Below are 27,552 nucleotides of genomic sequence, written 5' to 3' on the forward strand. Positions count from 1 at the left end.
CTGCCCCACCCCCAGCTGTGTCTGTCTCCATGGCTTTCTTTGTACGCCTCCAAATAAAAATGTCAAGTAAATGCAGATCTAGAAGGCTTTACGCAGGGTGAATGTTTTGCCTTCCCCATGCACAGAGCCAGCATGAGGCAATCACCACTTAGTGCTTGTCTTCATGAGAATTAACACGTTTGTAATGACTAGCATGGACACTCCACACAGGTTTGTTCCAGGCTACACACATTTGTAGTTTATGCTAGAGACCATCCTGTGTATACACTAGGGCCTAGTCTACATTAGGGTTTGAGGGTATGCCTACACTGGGAACGAAGGTGTGATTGTGGCATGGGTGTGCCCATGCTGGCTTTAGTCTAGCTAACACAGATAAGAGTAGCAAGTGTACACATGGCAACCTGGGCTTCAGTACAGGCCAGCAACCACACTACAAGCCCACCAGGATCCTGGGTACACACTCAGGGTCCTAGCCTGAGATGAAGCCCTTGACATTATGTCTACATTGCTAATGTTCCTCTGCTAGCTAGATTATAGCTAGCACAGGTACATCTACCCACATCACAATCACCCTTCACTGCAGTGTAGACATACCCTAAAGGTGTGATATTCACACGTGTTAGCTAACATGTGTTAAAGCCCTAGTGTAGACAAGGCAATTTTTAGCTTTAACATGTGTTAGCTGGTCAAGATAAACTCTAGGCTCCAAGCTTGGCTTGACCCCTACCAGCTAACACATAGACTCATAGGACTTGAAGGGACCTTGAAATGTCATCTAGTCCAGTCCTCTGCACTCATGGCAGGGCTAACTATTATCTACACCATCCCTGGCAAACGTTTATCTAACCTGCTCTTAAAAATCTCCAGTGATGGAGATTCCACAACCTCCCTGGCAATTTATTCCAGTGTTTAACCACCTTGACAGGGAGTTTTTCCTAATGTCCAACCTAAACCACCCTTGCTGCAATTTAAGCCCATTGCTTCTTGTCCTATCACCAGAGGTTAAGGAGAACATTTTTTCTCCCGCCTCCTTGTAACAACCTTTGTATGTACAGTACTTGAAAACTGTTACCATGTCCCTGCTCAGTCTTCTCTTCATTTTAAAAGACATGTGAAAACACACACTGCCCTGTCTACACTTGGATTTAAGTAACCTTTTTCCTAGTCAGACAACGATGTTATTGTCTCTGGCCTGTGTTATGCAGGAGGTCAGACTAGATGTTCACAGTGGGCCCTTCTGCCTTGGAATCTATGAAATCAATTGACTCAAGATTTAAAAGAAGTCTAGTGAAGACCACCCCTCTGAGATAGGGATAATACTACCAGGCTGTTTTACAGATGGAGGGCACTGAAGGTATTAAACAGCTTGCCCAAGGCCACAGAGACTCATTGTCAGAGCTTGGTTTATAACAATTGATGGGTTAATCCTCCACCACCCTGCCCCTGGGAGATGAGTATTACAACCTGAGGCACAGAGAGATTAAATGACTTGCCCAAAGCCACATGGTGAGTCACTGGAAGAGCTGGGAGTGAAACCCAGGTCTCCTGACACAGCCCAATCTGTGCTTTAACCACAAGCCCATCCTTCCCCACATGAGGGTAAGAACACAGAAGTATGAGGTTTCTGCTCCTCTACCTGAGACCATGAAATCAGGTCTCTTTTGTAGCCAAATCACCCCAGCACGGTGCTAGGGGGAGAAAAGCGGAAAACGCTATAAAATTGGGAACGGGGAATAAAGCCAAAAGAGGAACTGGCAAAAATGCCAGACAGTGGCATACAGCTGGGCAGTGCAGTCAGATGGCTACATGAGATGTAATGCCTCACTTCCTGAATCTGGGGCACTGCTGCATGGAGCGTGTGCAGCACGCCTTTTATGCAGCTGTTATGTTCCTGGGAATCTGACCCCAGAGATTTTCCTCCAAAGGTTCCCCCATGAAAACAAGACGCCAAAGAAAAGGACGAGGGAGAGAGGAATGTCCCTTACAGGCCAAATCCAAACTCAGACGTTTATAATGGGAGGCAGGAATCCGGGATGTTTAAAACACAAACGCATGGAAGTCAAAGTGTGAGTGTGACTCATTCAACCGTGCCCTGCCCAGTAACGAGCCCAGGCTGCTTTGACCACTAGGAACAAAGGCGTTGCCAGATTGGATCAGACCCGAGATCCCTCCAGTGCAGTATCCTGTCCCTAACAGTGGCCAGTGCCAGATGCTTTGAGGAAGGTGTTAAGAGTCCCATAGTAGCAAATGGGGGAGAATCTGACCCCCCAGACATCAGGTCTCATCCTGGTCTCTAATAACTAAGGATTGACAAAGTCCTGAGGCAGGAAGTTTAATATCCCTTCCAAAACTTTTGTTAGCGTTAGCTATTATAGCCCTGGATATTCTTGATAGCCATATCAATGTCCAATCCCTTTTGATGCTGGTTAATTTCTTGGATGCAACATCATGTGGCAATGAGACCCGCAGTCTAATTACACACTGTGTGAAAAAGCGTTTGCCATAGTTTTGAGTTTGGACATTTACAGAATGCCCTCTGGTTAGGCAGGGAGACCAGAAGCTCCCAAACTCCCTTCTCTCAGCCATTCAGTATTTTTATAGACTTTTATCCCATCTCCTCCTATTCATTTACTTTCTAAGGTAACAGTCCCAGTGTTTTAGGAGAGTTTTTCCAGGCCTTTGATCATTCTTGTCACCCTTCTCTGAGCCCCATCTAGTCCTGCAATAGACTAGGCGACCTGAGCACAGAGTGGGAGGATTGTGCTGTGCCTACATTCCCATGACTGCCCTGCTCCGGACAGGTGCTATTTGAGTCAGTATTTTTCCATTTAATACAGCTCCTGCTTAAGAGCATGTCAATGAACATGCCTAATTTTCCACCCAGCGCCAGTTTATGGCCGAGAGCTGCATTCTGACTCAGCCACACTTCCTCTATGGCCACGCACGAGTCAGTTTAATCTCTCTGTGTCTCAGATGCCCATCTGTAACATTAGGGTAATCATCCGTCCCCTGCCTATTTCGATTGCAAGCTCTTCAGAGCAGGGACTGTTTCTGACTATATATATGTATAGCATCTAGCACAATGCAGATCAGATCTCAGTACATCCAACATACACGTAAGTCATATGGCTGCCCCCACCAACCACAGCCCTTCCTGTAACGAACAGCCCCCACTGGCTTTACTTATCTGCAGAGCCTGAAGTGTGCCCCAGCTCCGTAATGTTATTCTGCACCCTGGCTATTGTGTGTGTTTGTTTTCTAATGTTCCAGACAGTCAGTGAGTTCTGATGGAATCAGCAAACGATTTCTCTCCCTCCGCTCCTGTTTTTGTTTTTGTCTTTGAAAGCGTTATTTCATCTCACGGCCTACATTGTGCATGCCTGAGCAAAAGCCTGGTCCAGTAGGATAAACAACATTTGCCTTGTAAAATTAACTGCTCTCCTGCAAATACAAACCTGATGCGCATTTTTAAACAAGTGGAGGAGGAGCTTTTCTGATACAGGGATTCTTTAGAAGTCTGGTCTTTTTTTTTTTGAGAAAAAAAAACAACAACAAACCCCTCCAAAAACAACATGCCGAAGTTTTGGAACGTGCCCAGGAAAACTAATTACGCTGCAGAAAGAGACCGTTGCATGTCATCAGTCATCATTTACAGCTTCCCCTACAGATCTAGGGGACATTAAATAATGGTTGGCTTGGTTTTTTTAAAGAGAGAGCCAGTTTTGGCCACCAGGGTAGGAGACCCTGGCACAATGTTAGCAGAATGAGCCACTGCCGGTTACTCACGGACAATTCCACTATAATCAATGAAGTTACACTGGGGTAACTGGGAGGGGAAATTGGTAGTGTCAGAGCCACAGTATTACAGTGGAATAATGACGGATTAATATTCATCTAAACAAAATAGCGCAGTGCTGGAAACATTTAGGGCCTGATTCTCCACTCTCTTATGCCAGTTTTACAAGGATGTAACGGCACTAATTCCAGTTGAGTGACACCAACATAACACTTGTGCCACCCAGTGCAGAACTGGCCACGTACTGTTCACCACCTTGTTCCTCGGGGTGTAAATGATCCATGTACCTGCTTGGCCGGGGGCAGAACAAAACTTTCTCTGGGAAGTGGTGGGGTCTCAGCCGTCAATTTCTACCAAATAAACGTCCATGTACACAGACAAAGCTTCTAACCCTTAAGGGTTACAAAGAGACCGGTCTGAAGGAGAGCCAGTGCAATGCTGTCCTCCTGAGTCTGCAGACAGAGAATGCAGTGCCACAAAGGCTGCTCGGAGCACTCCCAGGCAGTAGCAGTGTGGTTTTAACAAGATGTTGGCTAGTTTCGCTGCTGCTCTCACAGCCCCTTTAGTTTAATCCTGCTGCTACCTGGGAAAGCTCTGAGCAACAGACAGGCACTGAGGCTACTGACAAGGAGGACCCAAAAATAAGGGTGTCTGGGGGAGGGTTGAAGTAGCGACAGGCCTTCCTGGTAGTCAGCAGATGAGTAGAAGGGACGGGATAGGAAGGGAGATCTTTCCCCTGACTTCTACCAACCAGAGGGGTCAGGTCAGCCACTAGCCAGAAGCTGAGATGAATGACAGATCCCAAGAGCAGAGCTTGCAGTTGGCTAGGAATAAGAATATAAGAACGGCCACACTGGGTCAGACCAATGGTCCCTCTAGCTCAGTATCCCGTCCCCGGACAGTAGCCAATGCCAGGTGCTTCAGAGGGAACAAACAGAACAGTCAATCATCAAGTGATCCACTCCCTTTCCCAACATCCTTGCCTTTCCCAGTCTGGAGAAGAGTGAAGGATTCTCCCCACACCGTACCCGTTCCGCTATACAATGTGGAATTCCAATGTGTTGTCACACGTGCTGACCAAGGCCCCAATGCTGTCACATGAGTCTCTCCAGCAAGACGTTGAGCATCCAGGACTCCCAGAACCTCGTTGGGCCGGCCCACCTGGGCACTCCCACGCTGGGAGGGTGAGCGTCCGTGACTTGGGGAGGAACAGCAGTGTGAGCCGTGGGAAGCCAGGGCCAGGGACAGAAGCAGCGGGCAGCTTGATCAGCACAAGCAGGCAAAGGGCTCTGTGCACAGTGTAGTAAATGTTGTTCTTCCCGAATTGGTCTACAGAGCTGGGCAAAGATCCATTAGTTCAAACCGTGATGGCCACTGTCCTCCTGGAAATCAGGGTGACTAGCATTATGCCTGCTGCAAGACGCTGAGCATCTGTGACCCCTGGAACCTCGGTGGATCGGCCCCCGCAGACCCACCCGGCCCATGGAGGCATGCAGCTGCATTGCATGTTTCTCTGGAGGTCTCATTGTGGACACACCTGCTTTTATATCACCCTGGAAGCACGCCCAGCACACGTGGAGCGCCATTTCTACACCATGGTAAGGAGCACATGAGTTAGCCCAGCAGCACCATGGCTGCACCCTGCCCATGCGGACGGCAGTAGGGCAAGACCAGGTGCTTCAGAGTACGACCATGTATTTCAAGCATAAAGACACCTGGTGACTCAAATATGGATTAAAGGAAATTTTGCCAGGCTTTGCACACACCCATCACTGCCAGGCTTTATACATACACACGCACACAAACACTCGCTCACACCAAGCCAGGTTTTACATACAGACACACCGAGCCAGGCTTTACACACACAGAGCCAGGCTTTATAGACAGACAGACATACACCTGCTAGACTTTACACACACACACATGGCAGGTGCCGAGCTCTGGTACAGATCCGGCCCTTACACAGGTGGCTAAACAATAGCTGAGCTTTTTACACCGTCTGGCCCCGAAGGCTGGTACTGAGCACTGAGGCCACGATCCAACACTCAGGGATGTCAATGGCTCCCGGTGACTTCGCCGCTCTTTGCCACAAGCCCCTGACACATAGAGCCCTGAGTCCTCTGGAAGATCTGGGGCCAGACCCTCAGCTGGCACTACCTTGTCATTGCTCCATGGACAACACCAAAGCGAGGTCAGTTTATACTAGCTCAGGATCCGTCCCCTCGGTGTAAAACAAGGGTGATCACAGGGACAAGCGCATCTAGACAGCGTTACAAAGATTAATTTTTCATATGCTTTTCGCTCCTGGCCTGAACTCTCATCAACAGAAATTTCAGCCCAGGGGAACTCAGTCCTGGTTGAAAAACCCCCTTGACACTAGGGATTACAGGAGGAAAATGTCCAGCCCCACTCTCCCAGGCTCCCGCTGCCAGGACTAACCAACTGATTAACAAATTAATATGCTCCAAACCCTTCACCCGAGTCACTTGGAATCTGAGGCGACTCTGTACAGAACAGCCCTGGCCCTTCCTATTGAGATTTTTAAAAAAGGGATCATTTCTTATCCGCAGGTCACAGAGCATGTACATTTCCCCTTGGAGCCAAAATGATGGTGCCAAGTTATATCGGGTCCTGGGCATTTTGTCCTGTAATTAAAGCAACTCCATTCCAGAGCTCCCCTCCACCCCACTCAATTCACGTCTGGTGCCATCTGAAGTAAAACATCTCAGCGTCCTGCTCCAATATATAATAAATCAAAGAGAAATAAAATACTGTTTTAAGTTATGTTATGGCTGCGGCACAAAGAGACCAAAAGGCAGGAGAGAGTTTCAAAGATCCAGCTGAAATTTTGCCCTTAAAAGGAAAAATTTGCACCCACTTTGCTTAGTCCGGCAGCCTGAAAGTTCAACCAAGGTAAGGAGCACTCTGCCGATCCCTGCCCCAGTTACCCCCGTCACTGGCAGGAAATTAGAGTTTCTCCTCTGTGCTTTTCAGAGAGACCCAGAGCCAAACTCTCCTGTCAGTTCCAATCACGCAACCCCCGCTGAAGTCAATAGGGTTACATGGCTGCAGCGGAGGTTCACCCCCTAGTGTAAACCACTGAAGTCAATATGGCAGCCCACCACACACCTTGAGCCTTCACTGCACCAGGGTGACAATCTGCATCCTAGCGAATACCCAAAGCTCAAAAGCCCAAAGCTCAGCTGGTGTAAATCAGTGGACCTATAATGATTTGCACTTGCTGAAGATCTGGCCCAGCCACACTAGTTCTTTCCTCCTCGGTGTCCTGCCCACACTCTGTCTTGCTTAGATTGTACAATGCTTGGGCAGCTGCAAGACCACTGGGAGGTCTCTGTGATGTCTGCTCTGAGCATCTGCATTTTAACTGAAGCAAGATGTTGACTCTCAACAAAGGTCTCTTTTTGACAAACAGCTCATTAGTCATTGGAGATTAATAGGAGATAATAGAAACAAATAAAGAGTTTCATGAAGTGACTAAAAAGCCCTTCCCCAGAATAAATCGCAAAGACTTTGGCTAAGCAGAGCACTAATAATTGTTAAAAGACTGATACTTCAAAAATGGAAATCCAAAAAGCAACCAACAATTGAAGACCTAGCATAGACATCATCAGTTTGGCCACCACGGAAAGAATTGTATACCATACCAGAAATACCCAAGAAAGATTCTCAGAGATATGGGATGCTTTCGTGGAACTATCTGAATGATCCTATTAAATGCCTGGCATCTATCACCTCCCCTGCTTTTTTACTCACTTCCTTCCCTTCCCATTTCTATCCCGCTTCTCTGAATGTTCCTTCTATTCTTTATCTTACTTCCATATTTTTTCTTGAACTAGGTGGATTTTTATACGCCGATTTTCTTTGTTTGTAAATTGTGTCATACAAATAATTAATTTATATTTTCACCATTCATATTACATATAAGTAAATGTTTACAGTATAACTAAGGTTAGGTAGCAAATGGTTAATATATGATGAGACATTTATGTATTATGAAAAGTTTATGTACATTTCTATATATAATCTTTTTTTAAAATTAATATAAAAAGCCCTTTCGTTTATTCAGATTGATATGTGTGTGTCATGATTTCAAGAAGCTTAAAGGAGACATAAGCCAAATTTTGTTTGTTTTCCAAATCACCTTTAAATATGTTAAAGCAACAAGCCCAGAAGCCTGTATAGACTTGTTGGAAACTTACCAGATACATAGTTTCTGTTATCATCAACTGAACCATGTTAATTGAGATTTCATTGTCAACATGTGTTAAGGAGAAAATCTCTCTGTATGAGAAAAAGCCACAACAACATATTTAACCAATAACAAGTTGATGAAGCAGCACCATCAAAGGCAATTGTCTTCCTCTGGCAGCTTCCCTTCCCACGAGGAAGTCAAGGAAAACGTCAACTTCTTAGGAGTCCACTTCCACTACTAATAAAGAACCACTGTGTCAGAGGAGACCAAAAGTGATTTAAGAACATTATTCTCCTGGTTTAAATTAAAGGTTTCTTCACAGCAGGGACTAATCCATACAGTTAGCCTGGCTTGTGCCGGGAAACAACCAGTTATTTAGTCTGAAACTAAACAGGACTAGGCCCAGTCAATTCTTGGATGGGAGACTTCCAACAAACCCCAGCCAGAGGGCAACAAACTTAGGACAGGAAGTGAAAAAAATTGCACCAAAATCAGAGGAAGGCCCTTGGTAAACAGAAAGGACTCACCTATATCTGAATATATTTGGCCAGGAGTCTAGGGCCAGAAATCCACCGTAGGATTTTTAATGGCCGGGCTCTCCATTTTACACTCTGTCTGAAGGCCGACTTCCATCAGCACAGCGCCCTCAGCCAGGTGGGATTCAGTGCATTGGAACACCCATGCTACTGCCTGCACCTTACACCTCACCAAATAATTTCTCTGTGCAAGTGTGGGTCCTTTATTTTGAGAAGAGCCTTGAATGACTCTTTGAACAGAATTCTGGAAATACTTGCATGATGTTTCTGAGCCTACATACTGTGTGTGTTACTAATAACAGGCTGTGCTGACAAAGGAGAATACTTTGCACTTAAATAGCACTTTTCACCAGCCGCTTACAAATGTTAATTAATCCCCTGCAAGGCCAGTTTTATTATCCCCACTTTACACATGAGGAAGCTGAGGCATGGAGAGCAGAAAAGCGCTTTGCTTCAAATCACCCAGCAGCAGAACTGGGATGGAAGACGGGAGCCCTGATGACCAGGCACAAAGTTCTGCCCACTAAACTGTACTACCTCCCAGATGGCTCAGGGAGCTGGTCAGACCTGTCAACTCAAACTCGGTTTCTCAAATCAGTGTCTTCTGGGGATGCCAGAATCCAACAGCAGAGTGCTTTTCCAGGGCTCACCCTTGATGATGGTGTTAGCATGTGAGCGTTTGGGGAAAGCAGCCAGATTTGAACGTATTGAAGTGTGCACAGAGCTACTTCCTAACTACGACATGATTTTCAATTAGGATTCAAGGTTAAGGTCCCTCTTATGGTTCTAAAAATCTCCATCTCTACCATTAGGATCTCAGACTTCCTCAGCTGAAGTCTATCAAGCAATGCAGTATAGAGTTGTCTAATGATGAGCAGGAAATGATTGGCACTCAGGACTCCTGGGTCCTATTCCCAACTCTAGCACTGACTTGCTGTGCGACCTTGGCCTAATCACTCGGTCTCTCGGTGCCCCTGTTTCTGCATCTGAAAAATGAGGCTAGCAACTGACATGAAGCTTAATTAATATTTATGAAGCACTCAACTTCTCAGATGAAAAGCATTGTTATTAGTAATATTTCCAGTAACACAAATCACATTCATTTGCAAAGAAAACTACTCAATAACTTCAGGGAATTGGACTACAAACAGCAGGCTCGTAATGAAATGAAATGACTCCCAGGAAGGCTGTACAAACGCACTCAGGCAAACACACAGGAGCTGCAATTTTCCCTTCCAGTTTCTCTTCCGCCCAAACAGTTCTCTACTGTAGAGGCGTCTCTACTGAATCAGCATTTGGACTTATAATGATCACAGAGCATTCTGCAAATTATTTTTCACAAATAATAAAAAAAAGTCAAACTGGCGGGGAGGGAACACAAACCCGGTGAGTAATCCAACTCCAGAGAGTGCTTCCTTCTGACGGTTTGCTGACTAGGTTGCTAGGTGTTCACAATTGCGCTGTACAGAACATCTGGTGTGGGATTTTCTATTTATCTAGTCTGAGGCATGAAGAGAAACACTGTATGGTATCCCTTCACAAAACATCGCTTCATTAGTGTTTAGACAAATGTCAATTTTCTCTTGCTGATTCTAGCGTGAACCAATTTTCCTGCAAAAATGAAAAAGCCCCTCCCCCTTCACACGCACACTCTTCAGTGCCTTCCTTCGACCTGCTCCCAGCACACCACGACATCTGGCCCTCCCCTAGGCCAAATCCCTGTCCCATTACACACAGTCCCCACTGTCTGACTCCTTTCACCACTGTAGCTATCCACTGCCCGATCCCTTAGGTAGGGTCTAGGAAGCACTCGGTGGACAACTGGACAAACGCTCAGCTGAGTCTGAGTTTGCTCAGACATCCAGAAACACCTGGGTCACACCAGTCATGCACACCAGCCATCACCACTGTCTGAACATAAGACCTTCAGTGCCATAGCACGGATTCCCTCCCACCTGAACTAAAGGAGTAACTCCATGAGCTAGCTGTAGTAGGCCATTATCTCCTATATGGACTACCCACTAGACGGGGTGGCTGCATAATTGCTCCCATTCTAGTAACATGGGCTCAGATCCTTCAGTGGGAGTTAGGCACCTAAATATCTTTGAAGATCTGGATCATCATACCTATCTTCCCAGCTGGGGGATCCTAAAGAAAAACACTCGAGGGGAGTTCTTGATTAGTTGTGCAGAATGCTCCTCTTAACCTGGTGGGTGTGTTTCATTCTGCCTGCTTTAGCCCAGCCAGGGCATTCCGCACTCATTGCTCAAGTAGTGTAAACACCAGCATCCAATGAAGTGAGCTCTAGCTCACGAAAGCTGATGCTCTAATAAATTGGTTAGTCTCTAAGGTGCCACAAGTCCTCCTTTTCTTTTCACCAACTCCTTATCTATCTTTGCAGTTCCCCTTTAGCTCCTCATTCCAAGTTGCACCTGAATAATTAATTGCTTCCCCCCAATGCCAGGAAAACTTCCAAACCTCTGGATCTGTGAGTGTTCGTGACTGATAGCTCCCTCCCTGATCTGACAGCTGCCATCGAGCTCCTTGAGCATGTCAGGGCACAGACGCATCCCGCAGGCAGCAATCACGGGACTGGCAAGCAGCAGCATTAGAAGTGATGCAACAAGCAATTCAGGAAATCCGTCTATTGAAACACATCACGGGAAAACTTCATTCAAAAAAACCTCACCAAATATAGAGCCCTGGGAGATCATACTGAACGCAGGGCTTGTCCGCCGTAGGGGTTTTTGCATCGGGGCAGCTACCGTGCTAACCCCACAGAGGTTCATTGAACTTGCACCACAGCTTCCCAAGGTGTAAGCTCCCAAACCTGCAATAACCCCTAAGCTGCCACCCCATCAGAGTCTGAGCTGGGACTTGTCTTTCTCGACTGTCACCCCGACTCCCCTGGGATCCAGACAACGGCCTGCTCTGCAAACTCGGTCTGGGTTCTTTTCATCACATGGGTCCTTACTGGTTGTCAAGGCTCCGCGACTCTCCTGCTGCCCCACTGTCAAAAGGGCTGGGTGGCCGGCTCTTAACAAACCGTTCTGCTGAGGAGGCCCAAGGAGGACAAGAATCAAGGGGTCAATCCAGGATTTCAAGGCCAGGATTTCACCCCAGCTCACGCTCTCTCAGCAGTGCTGAGAGGCTGAGAGGAGGGAAAAACCACAACACAAATGTGGTGGGTGTGTGTCACTAACGTCAGCAGGTTATAGTGGAGTAAACTGGGGTCTTGATTACACAGTCGCTTTGCTGAGGGTCTGTCTGCTTCTCCCTTTGTATGGTTGCCAACCCTCCAGGATTGTCCCGGAGTCTCCAGGAATGAAAGATTGACATTATGTCATGTGAAAAGAAAAGGAGTACTTGTGGCACCTTAGAGACTAACCAATTTATTTGAGCATGAGCTTTCGTGAGCTACAGCTCACTTCATCGGATGCATACCCTGGAAACTGCAGAAGACATTATATACACAGAGACCATGAAACGATACCTCCTCCCACCCCACTCTCCTGCTGGTAATAGCTTATCTAAAGTGATCATCAAGTTGGGCCATTTCCAGCACAAATCCAGGTTTTCTCAACCCCCCCACCCCCCTCCAAAAACCACACACACAAACTCACTCTCCTCCTGGCAATAGCTCATCCAAACTGACCACTCGCTTTACAATGTGCATGATAATCAAGGTGGGCCATTTCCAGCATAAATCCAAGTTTAACCAGAATGTCGGGGGGGGGGGGGTAGAAAAAAACAAGGGGAAATAGGCTACCTTGCATAATGACTTAGCCACTCCCAGTCTCTATTCAAGCCTAAGTTAATTGTATCCAATTTGCAAATGAATTCCAATTCAACAGTTTCTCCCTGGAGTCTGGATTTGAAGTTTTTTTGTTGTAATATTGCAACTTCCATGTCTTTAATCGCATGCCCAGAGAGATTGAAGTGTTCTCCGACTGGTTTATGAATGTTGTAATTCTTGATATCTGATTTGTGTCCATTTATTCTTTTACGTAGAGATTGTCCAGTTTGACCAATGTACATGGCAGAGGGGCATTGCTGGCACATGATGGCATATATCACATTGGTGGATATGCAGGTGAACGAGCCTCTGATAGTGTGGCTGATGTTATTAGGCCCTTTGATGGTGTCCCCTGAATAGATATGTGGGCACAGTTGGCAACGGGCTTTGTTGCAAGGATAGGTTCCTGGGTTAGTGGTTCTGTTGTGTGGTATGTGGTTGTTGGTGAGTATTTGCTTCAGGTTGGGGGGCTGTCTGTAGGCAAGGACTGGCCTGTCTCCCAAGATTTGTAAGAGTGTTGGGTCATCCTTCAGGATAGGTTGTAGATCCTTAATAATGCGTTGGAGGGGTTTTAGTTGGGGGCTGAAGGTGACGGCTAGTGGCGTTCTGTTATTTTCATGCACATTGTAAGGAGAGTGGTCAGTTTGGATGAGCTATTGCCAGCAGGAGAGTGAGTCTGTGTGTGTGTGTGTGGGGGGGGGTGATAAAACCTGTATTTGTGCTGGAAATGGCCCCCCTTGATTATCATACACATTGTGAAGAGAGTGGTCACTTTGGATGGGCTATTACCAGCAGGAGAGTGACTTTGTGGGGAGGTGGGGGGGGGCGGAGGGTGAGAAAACCTGGATTTGTGCTGGAAATGGCCTAACTTGATGATCACTTTAGATAAGCTATTACCAGCAGGACAGTGGGGTGGGAGGAGGTATCGTTTCATGGTCTCTGTGTATATAATGTCTTCTGCAGTTTCCAGGGTATGCATCCGATGAAGTGAGCTGTAGCTCACGAAAGCTCATGCTCAAATAAATTGGTTAGTCTCTAAGGTGTCACAAGTACTCCTTTTCTTTTTGCGAATACAGACTAACACGGCTGTTACTCTGAAACCTGTCATGTCATGTGATGAAACCTCCAGGAATACATCCAACCAGAACTGGCAACCCTATCGCTCAGATGTGACAGCACTCAGATTTCTAAAGCCAGAAGTGACCATTAGATCATCTGGTCTGACCTCCTGTATATATCCCAGGTCGCAGGTATCCCAGGCCGTAGAATTATCCCCAGTTGCCTCTGCGCTGAGCCCAATAACTTGTGTTTGACTAAAGCAGACCTTCCAGAAAGACAGCCCCCGCTCAATCTGAAGACATCACAAGATGGCAAATCCACCACTTCCCTTGGTAGTTTGTTCTAGTTCTTGTTCTGTTTAACTGTCCTCACTGTTCAAAAATTTGCACTTTATTACTGCCCTGAATTTGTCTGGCTTCAGCTTCTAGCCATTGGTTCTTGATCTGCCTTTCTCCGCTAGACTGAAGAGCCCTTTGCTAGCTGGTATTTTCTCCCCATGAAGGTGCTGATACACTAAACAAGCCACCTCTCCATCTTCTTTTTAAGATTCATATGTCTCTCACTGCAAGGCATTTTTTCCAGCCTTGGCATGACTCCCAGGGCTCTTTGCAGCACCCTTTCCAAATTTTCCAACATCCTTTTCACGATGTGCACCCCAGAACTGTCCACAGTGTTCCAGTATCGGTCTCACCGACATCATAGACCCTGGCCTCCCAAGGCCACAGCTTCCTACCCTGGCTTGTGGGGTTTTCCACTTCCTACTGGTGGCACGATAGGGAGAGCCAAGCTCGCCCTCTACCCCAATCTCTGGCCCAGGGAACCTACACCATAAACCCCCACTCTGCTTCACTTTTCTCCTGGCCACATTCTGACTTTGGCCTGACTCCTGGACCCTTTTTACTGAGCCCCTTGTGTGGCCCATTCCTAGCTCCCTCTTGGCACACTGGCCCCAGAATGTCGCTCAGATACCAAATCTCCTACCTACTAGGAAAAAGGACCTGCCTTTTATTTCTAGGCCCAGGCCAGAGTGGGGACTTGATCCCCTTAAAGGCCCAGCTCACCCTTTCACCACCTCTTCTCATGTCCGGCATCACTATAGAGAACACCAAGTTCCCCCACACCACTGTCCCGCAGATGACATGGGAGGGGGCATGGAGAGCCCTTAAAGCAGCCCCTGACTGTTTCATGTAGCCTTAAAGCAGCCCCTTGGCTCCACTCTACTTCCCTCCTGGTTGCATCCACTTTGCCAGATAGGCGCAGAGCCTGTCTGAGCACCGCACTGAGTTTGGGGCAAGAGACGGCTGCAGATATGGTGCAAACTGCTCTCATTGCCGGGGTGCTTTGACCCTGGGCATAGCACACAAGCAATCGGGCAACAGGGCCCAGGAGGGGTGAAATTAAAAGCAACAATTGCTGGAAAAGCACCACCACTGGTCGGGGAGATGGGAGACAGAAGATGAGACTCCACTGGCTGGAGCACAGACCGGGGCACTAGGAATCCTTGCGCTCTCAATTGGGTGCTGGCATTGGACTCCCTCTACGGCCTTGAACAAATCTCAGTTTTCCCATCTATAAAATGGGGATAATAAAACTCCCCCTGCCAACCTCACAGCGGTGTTGTAAGGCTTAATTAGTCTCAGGGCCCATTCCTGCATACTGAGGTCAGTCGCAGGCCTGGGGACCCAAGGAACAATGGACTGGGCTCAAAGACTGTCCAGTGCTTAGAAAATAAGTACTATTATTGTTAGCCATTCAAAGGGTTGGAGACTATGGCCCAGATCCACAAAGGTATTTAGGCTCCAAGGAAGTTAGGAGTCTAAATACCTTGTGGACCTTGGCCCGAATTCACTCCTTGTGGCTCCTTTACTCGTCTCTAAAGTCACTACGGCTCCTTATAAAGACACCCGTAAATGACCCATCTTAGAATTTATTATAAGCAGCTGGGACATCCAGCACAAACAGCTGGAATGGGGTTTTTGTCCTGATCTCTGGATAATATTATGAAAAAAGAGGATTGCATTGCTGGGCATGGTGCCCTTAACTCCCACTGACTTCACAGGGCACCGTAGGTACTCAGCACCTAGCAGGATCCAGCTGGTAATAACTAGGTATGGATACTGTCAAATGTGCCGTCTCCAGGAGAGAGTGAAGGAATCCTTTTCTATTCAAGCTCAACCTCGAGGTTCAATCCCAAAACAAACCTCTCCAATCTGAAATCTCCAGACAGTACTTGGAGATAAGATCATTTGTTTCAGACCGTTGTTTGTAGCTGCCTGGGCTACTCCCCCTTGCAGGTCCTTTATAATAAACAATCTCTAGGAATCAGACCAACATATATATAATTTGGAATGAGTCCTAGCAAAGAAAAGTGGCAAGAGTTTAATACAGGAGAACACACAGGGTAAAGGAGAACGCAGCTGGGAGGAGGGGGGAAGGATGGAGAGTTCCTTCTGATTCAGCTCAAGGCAAACTTGTCCCTAAAACAAAACTCAAAATGACTGAACACAGCTGTTAGTAAAACTCAGAGAAAGGCCCAAGATACAAAGATCAGGGCTGTTTTGGTCCAGACTCATTGTAGGGCCAGATGCAAATCTGGATCTTTATCAAGATCCAAATTTTTCTAAGGCACAAGGGTGTTTGGAGCTGGGGTGATTTGGTTTGGCCCATTATTGCAAGGTGGGTCACAGAAAAAGTCCAGATCTGGGTCTGGATTTGCCCGAAGTTGAGGGTTGTTTGGATCTGGGGTTTTGATTTGAGCCCAACTCAAGTAAAAATTAATATCCAGTAAGAATCCTCTCTAGTCACCCATCCATCCTTCTCTCTTCTATGCGCACATGTGCACACGCACTTCATTCAATGAGACACTAATCAAGGGACTGCCAGCTCCCTCAGTCTCTTTCAGAAAAACAGACTGCTCCAATTAGTGCAGATACCAGCCCTGCTCCTTTCCATCCATTGCCAAAGAAACAGAACAAACCACGCCGCACTTGCCAAGATCAAACAAAACCGAAACATCTGACAAGACTTAAGACTCCTTGGATCTTCCCAGTCAGGTGACTCGGACAGAGAGAAGTGTCCGCTCCTCACTGTATCAAGGAGAAACTCATTCCCTAGCAATGACCTTTCAGGGTTACAGACAACTATCTGTCCCAGTCCAGCAGCTTGGCTGCCGGTCACTTCTTGCTTGGCTGCTGCTAATTTTTCAATGTGGGACTAGGCAATCTACCAGCATCCATAAATCACACACCAGAACAGTGGTAAACTCTTCTCCTCCAAAAGCTTTCCGACGTGACAAGACTGTTCCCTTCCCCCCTCCTCAGTTATGAACATCTCGATAGGGATAGATTCACGCCCATTTCCACCAGCCACGGAGCCAGCCCACGGTTAGCAACGAGGAGCTGTTCAACTACTGACAGCATGGGCAAATGAATTGCCCATTAGACACAGGAGGTGGGATTTCCAGCCTGCCCATTGTTTCAGACTGAGACAGTCATCACAAGGCCGGATTGTGTAGCCCTTCCACTGGACTGTTATTTAAGGAGGCCCCAATCAAGGGATCACAGCCTCTTTACAAAGGCAGTCTCTGCCCCACAGGGCCTGCAACCGAAGCATTTGATGAGAGACAACAGGTAGAAAAAAGCAAACAAATGGGGGGATTGGCGGAGGGAAGACGCCAAAGGTAAAAGTGAAAGCATTACATCAGTAGCAGTCGCTCCACACTGATGAGTAAAGATCCCATAAATCAGTAAGGCATGGTCAGGCTCTCACAATTCTAGTAGCACATTACACAAATAAAACCCAAACGCCTTTGCAAGAAAACCACTGAAAGAAAAGTTCAAAAGAAAAACACATAACTAGGGGCAAATACAATGGAGCAAGAGGACAGTTGTTGCCAATTTAGTAGATAGTTTATGCTCTGGTGAACATGGCATTCAGCTCTCGTAAACAAAACATGCAAAAGCACACACACACCCCTGCTCCCCTCCCCAAAAGAAGAGATTTTACTAGGTAAAAAGTGACACCAGTCAGACCGCAGCACCAGCCACAATGATTGTTTCCGATTACAGGGGTGAAAGAAGAAACAAAACTCGCCTATGCTACTTCAAGGGAACTTTAGATCAAGTCGACTGCAAATCTCGCCCACAATGCGGATTCTGTTTTAATACTATTGAACTGTTTCAAAGCACCTTTCAGAAGACACTGCTACTGAGATTTCTCAGCCCCTTGCTCCCATCGGAAAGCCACATGATTCAAGATAGATTGGCAGTCTTCTCCAAATTCTCCTATGCCAACTGGAAAAATTATTCTGCACTCAATGTAATTCTCCAGCACATCAGAGACATCTTAATCTACTCAATATTTCAATCAAACAGATCGGAGCAATGGGTATTTCACATATAATTCCACCCCGACAGAGATTTCAACCAGGAAGGAAACAAAAAGACCAGAATATAGGGATGTGGTTTGTAGCTAGAAATCAACTTCCCTGAATACCAATTTGCAGTCTGGTAGTAACATTGGGCCCTGATTCTATTTTCACTAATGCCAAAGGCAAAATCCTCCTTAATTACTATGGGAACAGGATGCTGACCTTGGTTTTATTAATATGCAACAAACTTTTTTTGTTTTTTTTTAGTTTTCCCTGATTTTGATACTTAAAAAAAAAAAAGTCTGGTTTATTTCTGAAGCCCTTAGCAATGTCACAAATGATCAACAACTGGCAAACAGAATCTCAGCTGTAGGGGGGGAATAGCTGCATTTATTCCAGTTAAACAGGATTCCCATAGGTAGGAAATTCTGTATATATTTAAAACAATGGGTGTGTTCTTGAGCTACAGTACAATAGGCAGAATACCAGGGATGACAATGAAAGGAAAAAACTATGTAAGTTCCCTATAGACTAGAAAAAGGCAACTTTTGTTCAACATTCAAGGCAAAAAAAAAAAAAAAAAAAACCACCGCCAGCCAAGAGAACAACAATTTACGGAGGCCTTATGTAGCATCCCAGAGAGACAAAACAGTAGGACTGAATTTGAAAGCAAGAAAACAGTCATCCACTAAAATAGGTCCAGAACCTGTGTCTTTTACACAATATTACTGAGTCTGAATTCAGACATCCACATCAATGGGAGCTTGCCCTGTGGAAGGGCTTGGATGGCAGTGAATTAAGTTAAGGGCCGGATTCTGATCTCATTTGTCTGGAGTAACTTCATTGAAGTCAATGGAGTTCCTCCAGATTTACAACAGTGTTAATGAAAGGTGAATTTGGCCCCCCAAGAGCCAGATCCAAAGTTCACTGAAGACAATGAATAAACCTCCATTTTCTTCACTGGGTTTTGGATCAGGTCCTAGGCTAGAGCATCTTAAAACCAGGAGCACTTACCACTTGAGGCTTGCTCTTGGTGCTGCTAGGGCTGTGTTCCTCCTGCTGCTTTGGACATCTCAGCAGCTTGGGCTCTGAAATAGTCGGTGTAGCAGGCGAAGACCTGGGCATATCCACAGTGCCACCAGAAGACAAGTCCCCTGAGTTAAGAGTCAACATGTATTGCTTGGTGACATCCTCCAAGGATGGAGCTTGGAGGACAGGGTAGGATTTGATGGGGAGAGGTGAAGATTCTGGCACAGTTACATGGACGTTTTGACTGAGCGACCCATGAGGCTCAGGTGCTGAGATGGGGAGGAAGGCAGCAGGCTCGCTGGCGTGCCGGATATGCTTGGATGCAGGCCTGGACCTACTCAGGGTACTAGCAGGAGTTGTGGCAGAGGATGCAGTCTCGTGATTCTCCTGGTGAGTCACCCGGTTGGTGCGCTTCTTGGAACTGCGCCTGATGATCCTGGGGGACAGGACTTCCGCCAGCTTGGGGTCAAAGCTATAGCTTTGAGCTGCCTCTCCTGCATTGTGGCCTCCTACTTTTGCAGGTAGGACGTGCTCAGACTGAGAGCGCAGCTTCTCAACCTCCTGGCCCAGCTCCTCCAGTTCTCCCACCTCATCCCTTTGCTCGGAGAGGATGGGTTCGCTGCTGGAAGGCGGAATGGTCTGGTCCATCTCACTGATTGGCTCACTGGGGCCCTCAAAGCCTGCGCTGGCCAACTCACTGCGACGGCTGGGGTCACTGAACGATTTCTTCTTGACTGTCTTACCATTTCCCCTCTCGTCGATCACCTTGTCCATGGCACCAGGCTGGCTAACAATGTTCTGGATCACCGTGCTGTAATCCTTGACTCCATCGCTACAGACTGACAGGTCGCTGGCAGCGCTGCCCTCGGACAGAGCCATGGCCAAAGACTCCGGGACACCGGCCTTGGAATTCAGGGACCCTAGGAGATTACTGTCCACTGAGAAGTTCTCAGTCTCTTCTGTGATCGAACACCTCCTGTGGGGCATGGGGTCACTTAGGGATCTGTAGGCTTCGCCATTGGATTCCCCATTGCTGGAATCGGACCAGTTGTTGCCAACAGAGGGAAACTTCCTTCGGCGCCGCAGGGTGCTTGGGGTGGAAGGTGCCTCTAAGGACCCTTGGGCCATGGCTTTACCAGGAAGGGCATCATCAACAACAGCAGCACCCTCGTGGTTCATTCTCGCTGTGAGCCCAGGAAGAAGAATCTCTTTACTGTTCACTCGATCAGTGTCGCCCTCCCCTAGGCTGGTGTTGGCCGGTGTCCAAGCCGCGACAGTCTCACAGAGTTCCCCATAAGCAGCGTTGGTGGGACCCACCTCAGGCTCCGTCACGATGCCTTCATCGGTCATGCTAGACTCATGACCCGAGAGCTCCTCCATGGACTTCTCACAGTAGAGGTTTTCTTCAGACTCTGCTTTCTTCAGACACTGCTCATGCTCTTTGCTCCCCAGAAGGGCCACATCAGCTTCCTTCTGGTTCTCTGTAAACTCCTCGCCACACTTCACACCTGCGCTGTCTTTCTGATCTGACACAAAGACGTAGTCGTGCTGGGAACCGATCCGACTTATCTTCTCAAAGACTTGCCGTGCTTCCTGAATATACTGATCCTGGATGACGACCGGGAGCCCATCGACATCCCCTCTCTGGCCAGCATCACCATCTGAAACCACGCTGTCATGGTCACTACTGCTGCTGGCCAGGAGAAGCTCTGAGGAGCTTTGCTTCCTGGAGCTCTGGAGGAGGAGCCTGCGTGGCGTCGGTTTGTCAGAATAGGTGAAGGACTTGGCCCGGCGTAAGGTCGCGGTGAGGTCTTTGAGAGTTGGGCGGCCACCTAGCGCCCACCGATTCGGGGTTTGTGCCACGCTTCGGCCTCTGCCTCCCAGCTGGTGCCCAGGTGGGCTCTGGTAGTTCTCACTCCTGCCACTGCTGAAGGCCCTTTCCTCTTGGTCACTGACCCCGCCACCTTTCTTCCTCACCTTCAGCTCGGAGAGATCCGATTTTAGGAAGCTGAGGAGAGTCAGCGTCTCAGTGGCTATGTCAGGATTGGACATGGACTTCCTGTCCTTGGCTTGCTCGGCCTCAGGTCCACAGTGGAGCAGAATCTCACTGGAAGGGTCCTGTTTCACTTTGCCGATGCCCATGGGCAGTTTAGGACGCACCCGGACCTGCTGCTGCAGCCTGGAGAGGCTGTCGCTGTGGCCGAAGCTGGGGGATCTGTACATGCCAAGGCCCCCCTGGAAGCTCCGGCTTTGGCTGGGCCAGCAGGGCCCAAAGTGGTCCTCTTCCTTCAGGGTCTCGGTGCTCGAGTACCTGCTGCTGCTTCTCGACCCGCACGGGCTCGGCCCGAAAGGCGGGATGTTCACTTTGGAGACGCGGGAGACCAGGGGTATGGGTGGCGCTGCGGCCAGCGGGAAGTGAGCAGCAGATACGCCTTCTGACATGCCCCTCACGAACTGCCGGTGCCCTTCGACGCTGCCCGCTGCCTTGGCTTCCCCCAGCAGGGTGGCAAAGGTGTTCCCACTGTTGCAATCTGCCGCTGCCAGCCTCTTTGCCACCGAGGGCGGCTTGGCTTCATCGTTCGCAGGAAGAGGCAGGTGTGCCAGGACCTCATGAGTCCACGGGGGCCGCCCTGGCCCGGCCTCCATTCCCGCTAGCCCGTCGCTGTCGGACTCATGGTCCCAAAGGCCCAGGTCTTTCTTTTTCTTCCGGACGGAGCGTTTCCTGGGGGTCACCAGCTGGTTCCCTTCCTCCTCGCTCCCCGAGGACCGCTCCAGGGACCTGGGCCTGCCCCCGGAGGGGCCATGCTTGCTGTTGGCGCTGCCAGGGAAGGACAAGCCGTGAGCGGGCAGCAAGTCCTGGCAGCGGGAGCTCCCTTCTGGGAGGAGGCTGCAGGCAGCAGAGGAGGCGGTGGAGGGCGGGGGGGCAGCCTGTGGTCTGGAAGAACTATGCCAGGAATGTAAACTATCCCAAGCCGGCTGGTGCTGCGGCTGCCGCCGGGCCTCCCCCCCGGCCGGAGCGCAGGGCAGCGGGTGCGCTCGCAGCAGGCCGGGGTAGGGCACGCAGCTGCGGGGCGGCGGCGGGGGAGGCGGCGGCTTGGGGCCGGCGCGGGGCCGCTCCTCCTCCCTCCTGGCCGGAGCGGGGCCGCTGCTGGGAAGCGGGGGGCTGTCCGTGCCCGGCCGGGGCGCCCCGAGCCCCGTCCCCGCGGCGGCCGAGCTGCCGGCCCCGCCGTGCGGGGAGCGGGCCCCACCTTCCTCCTCCGGGGCCCGGCCGGGGGGCGGCCGCCGAAAGCTCTCCCCGAAGAGTTTGCGCATCTCGGTGACGCTGGGCCAGAGCCCCCCCGGCTCCAGTCCGGCCTCCCCGGCCTTGGGGGGCTCGCTCAGCCCCTGGCTGCGCTGCGGCCCCCCGCCCTCCTCATCGGGCGGCGGCCGAGCCTCCCTCTTCCCCGGCTGGGGCGGGCAGCAGGTGGCCCCGTCCTCGTCCGGCTCCTCCTCGCTCTGGGAGCTGCGGGGGGCGGGCGGGGGAGCGGCCCCGGCGGCGGCGTCGAAGCGCTGCGAGAGCTGGCGGACGGACGGGGACAGGCTCCGCAGGGCTCTGCCCCGGAGCTCCGGGGAGGGGCAGGCGGCGGCGGCCGCGAGCTTGGAAACTTTCCGGGAGAGGCCGCTGGAGGCGGCTCTGGAGGGCGATCGCCGGCGGCGCTGCGGCGAGTCCCGCTCCTGCGGCGGCGGCTGCTGCGCCCTGGCGCCGGGGGGCTGGCACTGGCAAGCCGGCGGCCGGGCTCCTTCCCCCTCGGCCGCTGCCTCCAGCCACCGCTCCAGCCGCTTGAAGGAGACGCTCCGGCAGAGGGGAGCTGTCCCCTCGGCCTCCCCCTCCGCCATTGTATATACACGCCGCGCTCAGCCCACCCACCCACCCACCCCCTTCTCTCTCGGCCGCCCCCCTTCCTCTCCTCCCCTCTGCTCCAGCCCTAAGCCCGCTCCGGCGAGCAGTCCGGCCCCCGCACGCCGCCCTCCGCCATCCAGGGTCCCCGCGGCGCTGCAAACTCGGAGGCAACTTCCACTTCCCACGGCAAGTCCCGGGGGGGGGGTTGCAAACGCGCCCTTCCCCAAAGCCCCGGATCGCGGCTTGATCCCTTTCCCCCGGTTCCGAGGCGATTCCCAGGCAGCCCGACGTTTTGGGGTGGGAAAGCAGGCGGCAAACTTCAGTGGCACTTTCCCCGCGGCAGCGGCCGCTCCAGCTCGGTGAAAGGAAGTGGCCCCCTTTCCAATCCGACTTCATCCCCTGCACCCAGCCGCCACACCGACATCTCCCCGCCGCACGGAATCCGAAGGCATCTCTTGGTCAGACGCCAAAGCGGCCCACTTGCCTTGCAACATAGAGGCAAGTCCTCATCCCTTCTCTTTTCGATTATTATTTTGGGGCTTAAATGTCGCCCTCCCTTTATTTTGTTCTCTTGCAGTCAAATAAACTTTCCCTGAGAGGCGTGGTTTCTTGAAATGAGGGGGTGGTCTCTGAAGGAAAGTCTGGGAACATGGCTTGGGTAATTTTACCAGAAAAAGAAAATGAGGAGAGAGGAAATACGGTAACGATGAGTCCCCGGTTTGCCTTTTATTTTCCAGTGTATTCACAGGTTACATCTTTTGGATCTGCTTTGGCTACAGATAAAACGCTTTTTAAAGATCTACTACCCAGCCCCTTGTCGGTTTTGTTTTGTTCTAACTTCTCTCTGAGCCTTTCAGGAAGACAGGGCAAGAATTTACATATTTTAAGGCCTTTTGCTTGTTTTCATGGGGTGGATTTCCCCTAAACATAAAAACAATCAAAAGGCCTGAGGTCTTAGGTTCCTGTCTTCTATTGATTTCAGTGCCTGGAGAGGCAGCTGAGAAAAGCAATCGACTTTTCAGATTTGGAAACGCTGATGACGTTTTTCTGCCAAGGTTTAAAGTGCAGGGAAGAACCAGGGACATTGACAGTTTCACGATGTCCCGCTCTCCTCCCCCGCTTTTAATCAGCAATGAACTCTGTTTGTGCCTTTTTAAAAGGCTTTTTTTATACATACACAGTCAGCTTTTCAGGGCCTGGACTAGCTTTTGCTATATAATTATACACCCCCGCCACCCCCCCTCCCAGTCTGGAATGCTGCTGCTGGGTATTACCATAATGCAAATGAATATTACTAATACTAATAGCTCAATAATTGACTTAGACTGTGAGTTCTTTGGGGGTGGGGGACTGTCTTTTTGTTCTGTGTTTGTACAGCGCCTTGCACAATGGGGTGGCTGGCACTCATAGGTGTTCCTACAAGACAAATAATAACAATGTCTGTAGCTAAGAGACACAAAAATCATGGCCAAGGTTTTGAAAAAAGGTGTCTGAATTTGGGCTCCTAAATCCATACAAAGGCACCTAACAAGGAGGCCTTCAGCAAGTGCCCATTGACGGCAATCATTAGAATAAAACTTTATTTTATTCCTTTTTTGGTTGGTTGGTGGGTACGCAAGTTCCCTCTGGGCTTGAACTTCCCCTCGAAGTGAACAGGGAAATTCTCATGGGCCGCCCTGGCTGAAATGCTGTGAGCTGAGACTGGAAAAGGGTAGCATCAATGAACTGGTGGGGGGCAGAGGAAGGCTCGTCCAGGTTGGGAGAGATACAAAGGAAGAGGGTCTTGCATACATGGCTAAAGGACCTAGAGGAGGCCAGGGTAGATGACTAGAAGTGGGATAGGGAAGAAGAAGGAGAGGCCCCGGGTTCCATCCCCTGCTACAGCCTCCCCATTTTGGTGACTTAAAAGGACTGATAACGTTATGGAATTCACTGTCACTGGGGAATCTTTTGTGTAATCCATCCCCCTGCTCCCAGGATCCGGTGAAGGGTTCCCTTCAAGGTCATGATCTGCAGTGCAGGAAGGTGATGGAGCAGGGGTGGGCCACATGTCACCCCTGCTGCAGCTGTATGCAGATCCCCTGGAAAAAGGAATAGTGGCAGGATGTCTCCCCTGCCCTCCTCTCCGCAGGAAGGGGTGTCCTGGGAGCAGCCGGGACCAGGGGTGGCCTGATAGTGCAGCTCCATTGGAGCCATGCTGGCAGGGCAAGGAAAGGGGGTGTCAGGAACCTGGAGAACAAGATGGCTGAGTGGCAAACCCTTCTCCATCACAGCTGCCTCTTGCAAAGGGGTAGGAGGGCAGGCAGAATCATGGTCTGACCTGTGTCCACCTGGGAGCTTGTACAAACCCCATTGCCACTGGAATGTGGATCCCTGCAGAGATGCTGCTCCCTCAGCTCCTGACCACCTCCCATGGCAGAGGAGGTGTGACAGGGTCGTAGGATGTTTATGTGGCAAAGGGTCACTGCCGGGCCAGGATCCCACAAACGGAGCCCAATTTGCAGCTGTCTTATTTGCTCAGCCCGGCACCGCTCCTGATAGCTGAATGGAAATTGCTCGTTGCTCCTGTTCCCCAGCATTAAAAGCCTCCGAGCTGGCAGACTAGTGCCAAGGGGCCACAGCGGAGATCAGGGCCCCATTGTGCTAGGCACTGTACCAAAATGCCCACAGGATACATAAATCAAAACTTTGGCCTCACCCTTCTGTTTTAAGAAGAGGTCAGCCCTGGGGCTGCGCTTATGTTGCTAACCCAGCCAGCTAGTGGGCCATGCTGTGGCCCCCACAACATTGCGTGGAGAGGTGGCGAGGCAGGCAGAATTCACGCCCGTCATTCCTGGAGCCCCGGCATGCTGCAAGTTGGGCTGCTGGATGGGGCTGGACCAGAAGGAAAACAGGAACCGGGCAAGAGGCCAGAGTAACCTGCTAGAGGGACACAAACCAATTACATCTTCATTCTCTGCAGCACTTTGGTTTCACTATTAAAGTTAGTTCTAGACACAATAGACCTTTTTCATCAGGACTCTTTCCAAACCTGACTGTGTTGCGCCCCCTAGTGGACATGGGGGAAGGTGACTGCTTCTACACTGGCAGTGTCAAACCTTGGGTAGGAGTTGTAGCTCACGAAGGCTTATGCTCTAATAAATTGGTTAGTCTCTAAGGTGCCACAAGTCCTCCTTTTCTTTCTACGGATACAGACTAACACGGCTGCTACTCTGAAACCTGTCATCTTGGGTAGTGTTTCTTTCGCATAGAAAGTATGTGGGAAAGTGAGTTAGGTTTTCACTGCTCACGGTCCCCCGCCCCCGCCGTTGTTGTTCTTCTAAGTGTTTTAGATAATTCTGCTTAATCTTTTCTCCAAACCCATGAATCGTCGGAGTGGCTCAAACCTGCTCCCATTAAAGTCAATGGTAGTTGTGGTGCTGACTTCAACACAAGTAGAGGGAGTGTGGTCGAGGGGTGGCAGGACTCCTTGGCTCCCTAGTCCCGGCTCTGTCACTAACCCAGGGCCTGATCCTGGACCCCTTATTCTGAAATGTGGTCTGTACTCCTGGGAACAGTCCCATAGACGTCAATTACTCTGTTACATGCAAGCACTTGCATACCCCTAATCTCAGTGCTTTGCCACAAAAAGTGGATGCTCCCGTTCACGGGACGACACAAGTGCAATGTAATCAGAGTGCACCTCTGTGTTTGGTGCCCCACAAATGTTCTCCTTCCAGCTCATGAGAGGCAAATGAAACCTTTTAAGAGAGGGTTCCTGTGAAGATTGCTCCTTTTAAAAAAATCCACTGTGTGAACTGTCCTTTAGTTACACTTTAACCAGCAAAAGCCAGCAGGGTAGAAAACCCCTCAGAAAGCATGGGGAAGGCTACTAGGCCCTGGTCCATTCTCATCCAGCCTTTAATCAGTAACTCATTGAGTGTCTGTGCCATGCACCACTAGGAACTAGTTATAATGGATAATTGGGGCCCTTTGTGCTTATTCAATTGCCTGGCACTTTCTGAAAAAGGTTTGCTGGAGATTTAGGTGCAGCCCGTTGGTGATGTGCCTCAGAGTTGGGCCGCTGGGTTACTGAACAGAAACCCAAGGTACTGCTGGGTCCAGTACTGCAGCTCTCCTGCCCTGTATGCCGAACTCTCTCGCTAATGTGGCAGGACCCGGTATTGGAACTGGACAGATTTCCACAAGACTTCAAAAGCACCGTGTGTGTTTTAGACAGCGGTGTAGTCACGAAACTTGAACACCGCCCAACTCGCTGCTGCAAATGATGGTGCACAGAAAATCATTAGTAGCAATCCAAACTTCTTCTTGTGCAATAATATTAAGGCTTGTACCCTTTTGTAGGCTGCCGCCGCTAAGGGGTGACATTCAGCTCCATCCCAAGCAGGCCTGACGTTCTGTGTGGCAGAGGGCAGACATTGTGTGAGAACACAGGCAGACTCTCATACTGAGATGTGTAGGGCTAGATGATTCCCTGCTTGCTGTTAGTCACCGAGGAGCTTCTGAAATACACACGTCCCCTCCACAGTCATGAACCCATTGTTTTAAGCAGACTCTGCTGTTATATCACAGGGTCTTCTTTCCCCAGTATGCCTGAACAAATAAGGTTCTCTTCAATAAGTTTCCTCCAGCCACTGTTTGTGTGTAAGTCTGCTAGCAAATGTAGCATTCCTTCCGGGCAAATGGTTGGGTCCAGGAATCCGTGGTGGGAAGCGGAGCCGTTCACCTCCAAACCCAGGGTGCAGATTGTGCCCAAGGAGTTGAAATGGTTATTTCCATATTCCTGGCAGTTTCCACCACCCACAGAGAGATCAACCTGGTCGCTGTCCCCAGGAGCTTACACTCTCACAACAGAACCACCCAGAGGGCAATGG

At 49.7% G+C, this 27,552-nt stretch overlaps 1 protein-coding gene across 1 annotated transcript in view; it reads right to left on the reverse strand.

Annotated features, from left to right (window-relative positions):
- Positions 1-21,444, reverse strand: part of ARHGEF17 (Rho guanine nucleotide exchange factor 17) — a 235,461-nt gene extending 214,017 nt beyond the window's left edge. The window contains exons 1-3 of the mRNA XM_077808016.1: positions 20,484-21,444; positions 20,292-20,438; positions 18,784-20,189 (exon numbers count right to left, since the gene is read on the reverse strand). Coding sequence (XP_077664142.1) covers positions 18,784-20,189; positions 20,292-20,438; positions 20,484-21,444 — 2,514 coding nt within the window. The remainder of the gene's footprint in view (positions 1-18,783; positions 20,190-20,291; positions 20,439-20,483) is intronic.
- Between the last annotated feature and the right edge of the window lie 6,108 nt (positions 21,445-27,552).

Source organism: Eretmochelys imbricata, chromosome 1, assembly GCF_965152235.1.
Source record: "Eretmochelys imbricata isolate rEreImb1 chromosome 1, rEreImb1.hap1, whole genome shotgun sequence".
In the NCBI taxonomy this organism is placed as follows: Eukaryota; Metazoa; Chordata; order Testudines; family Cheloniidae; genus Eretmochelys; species Eretmochelys imbricata.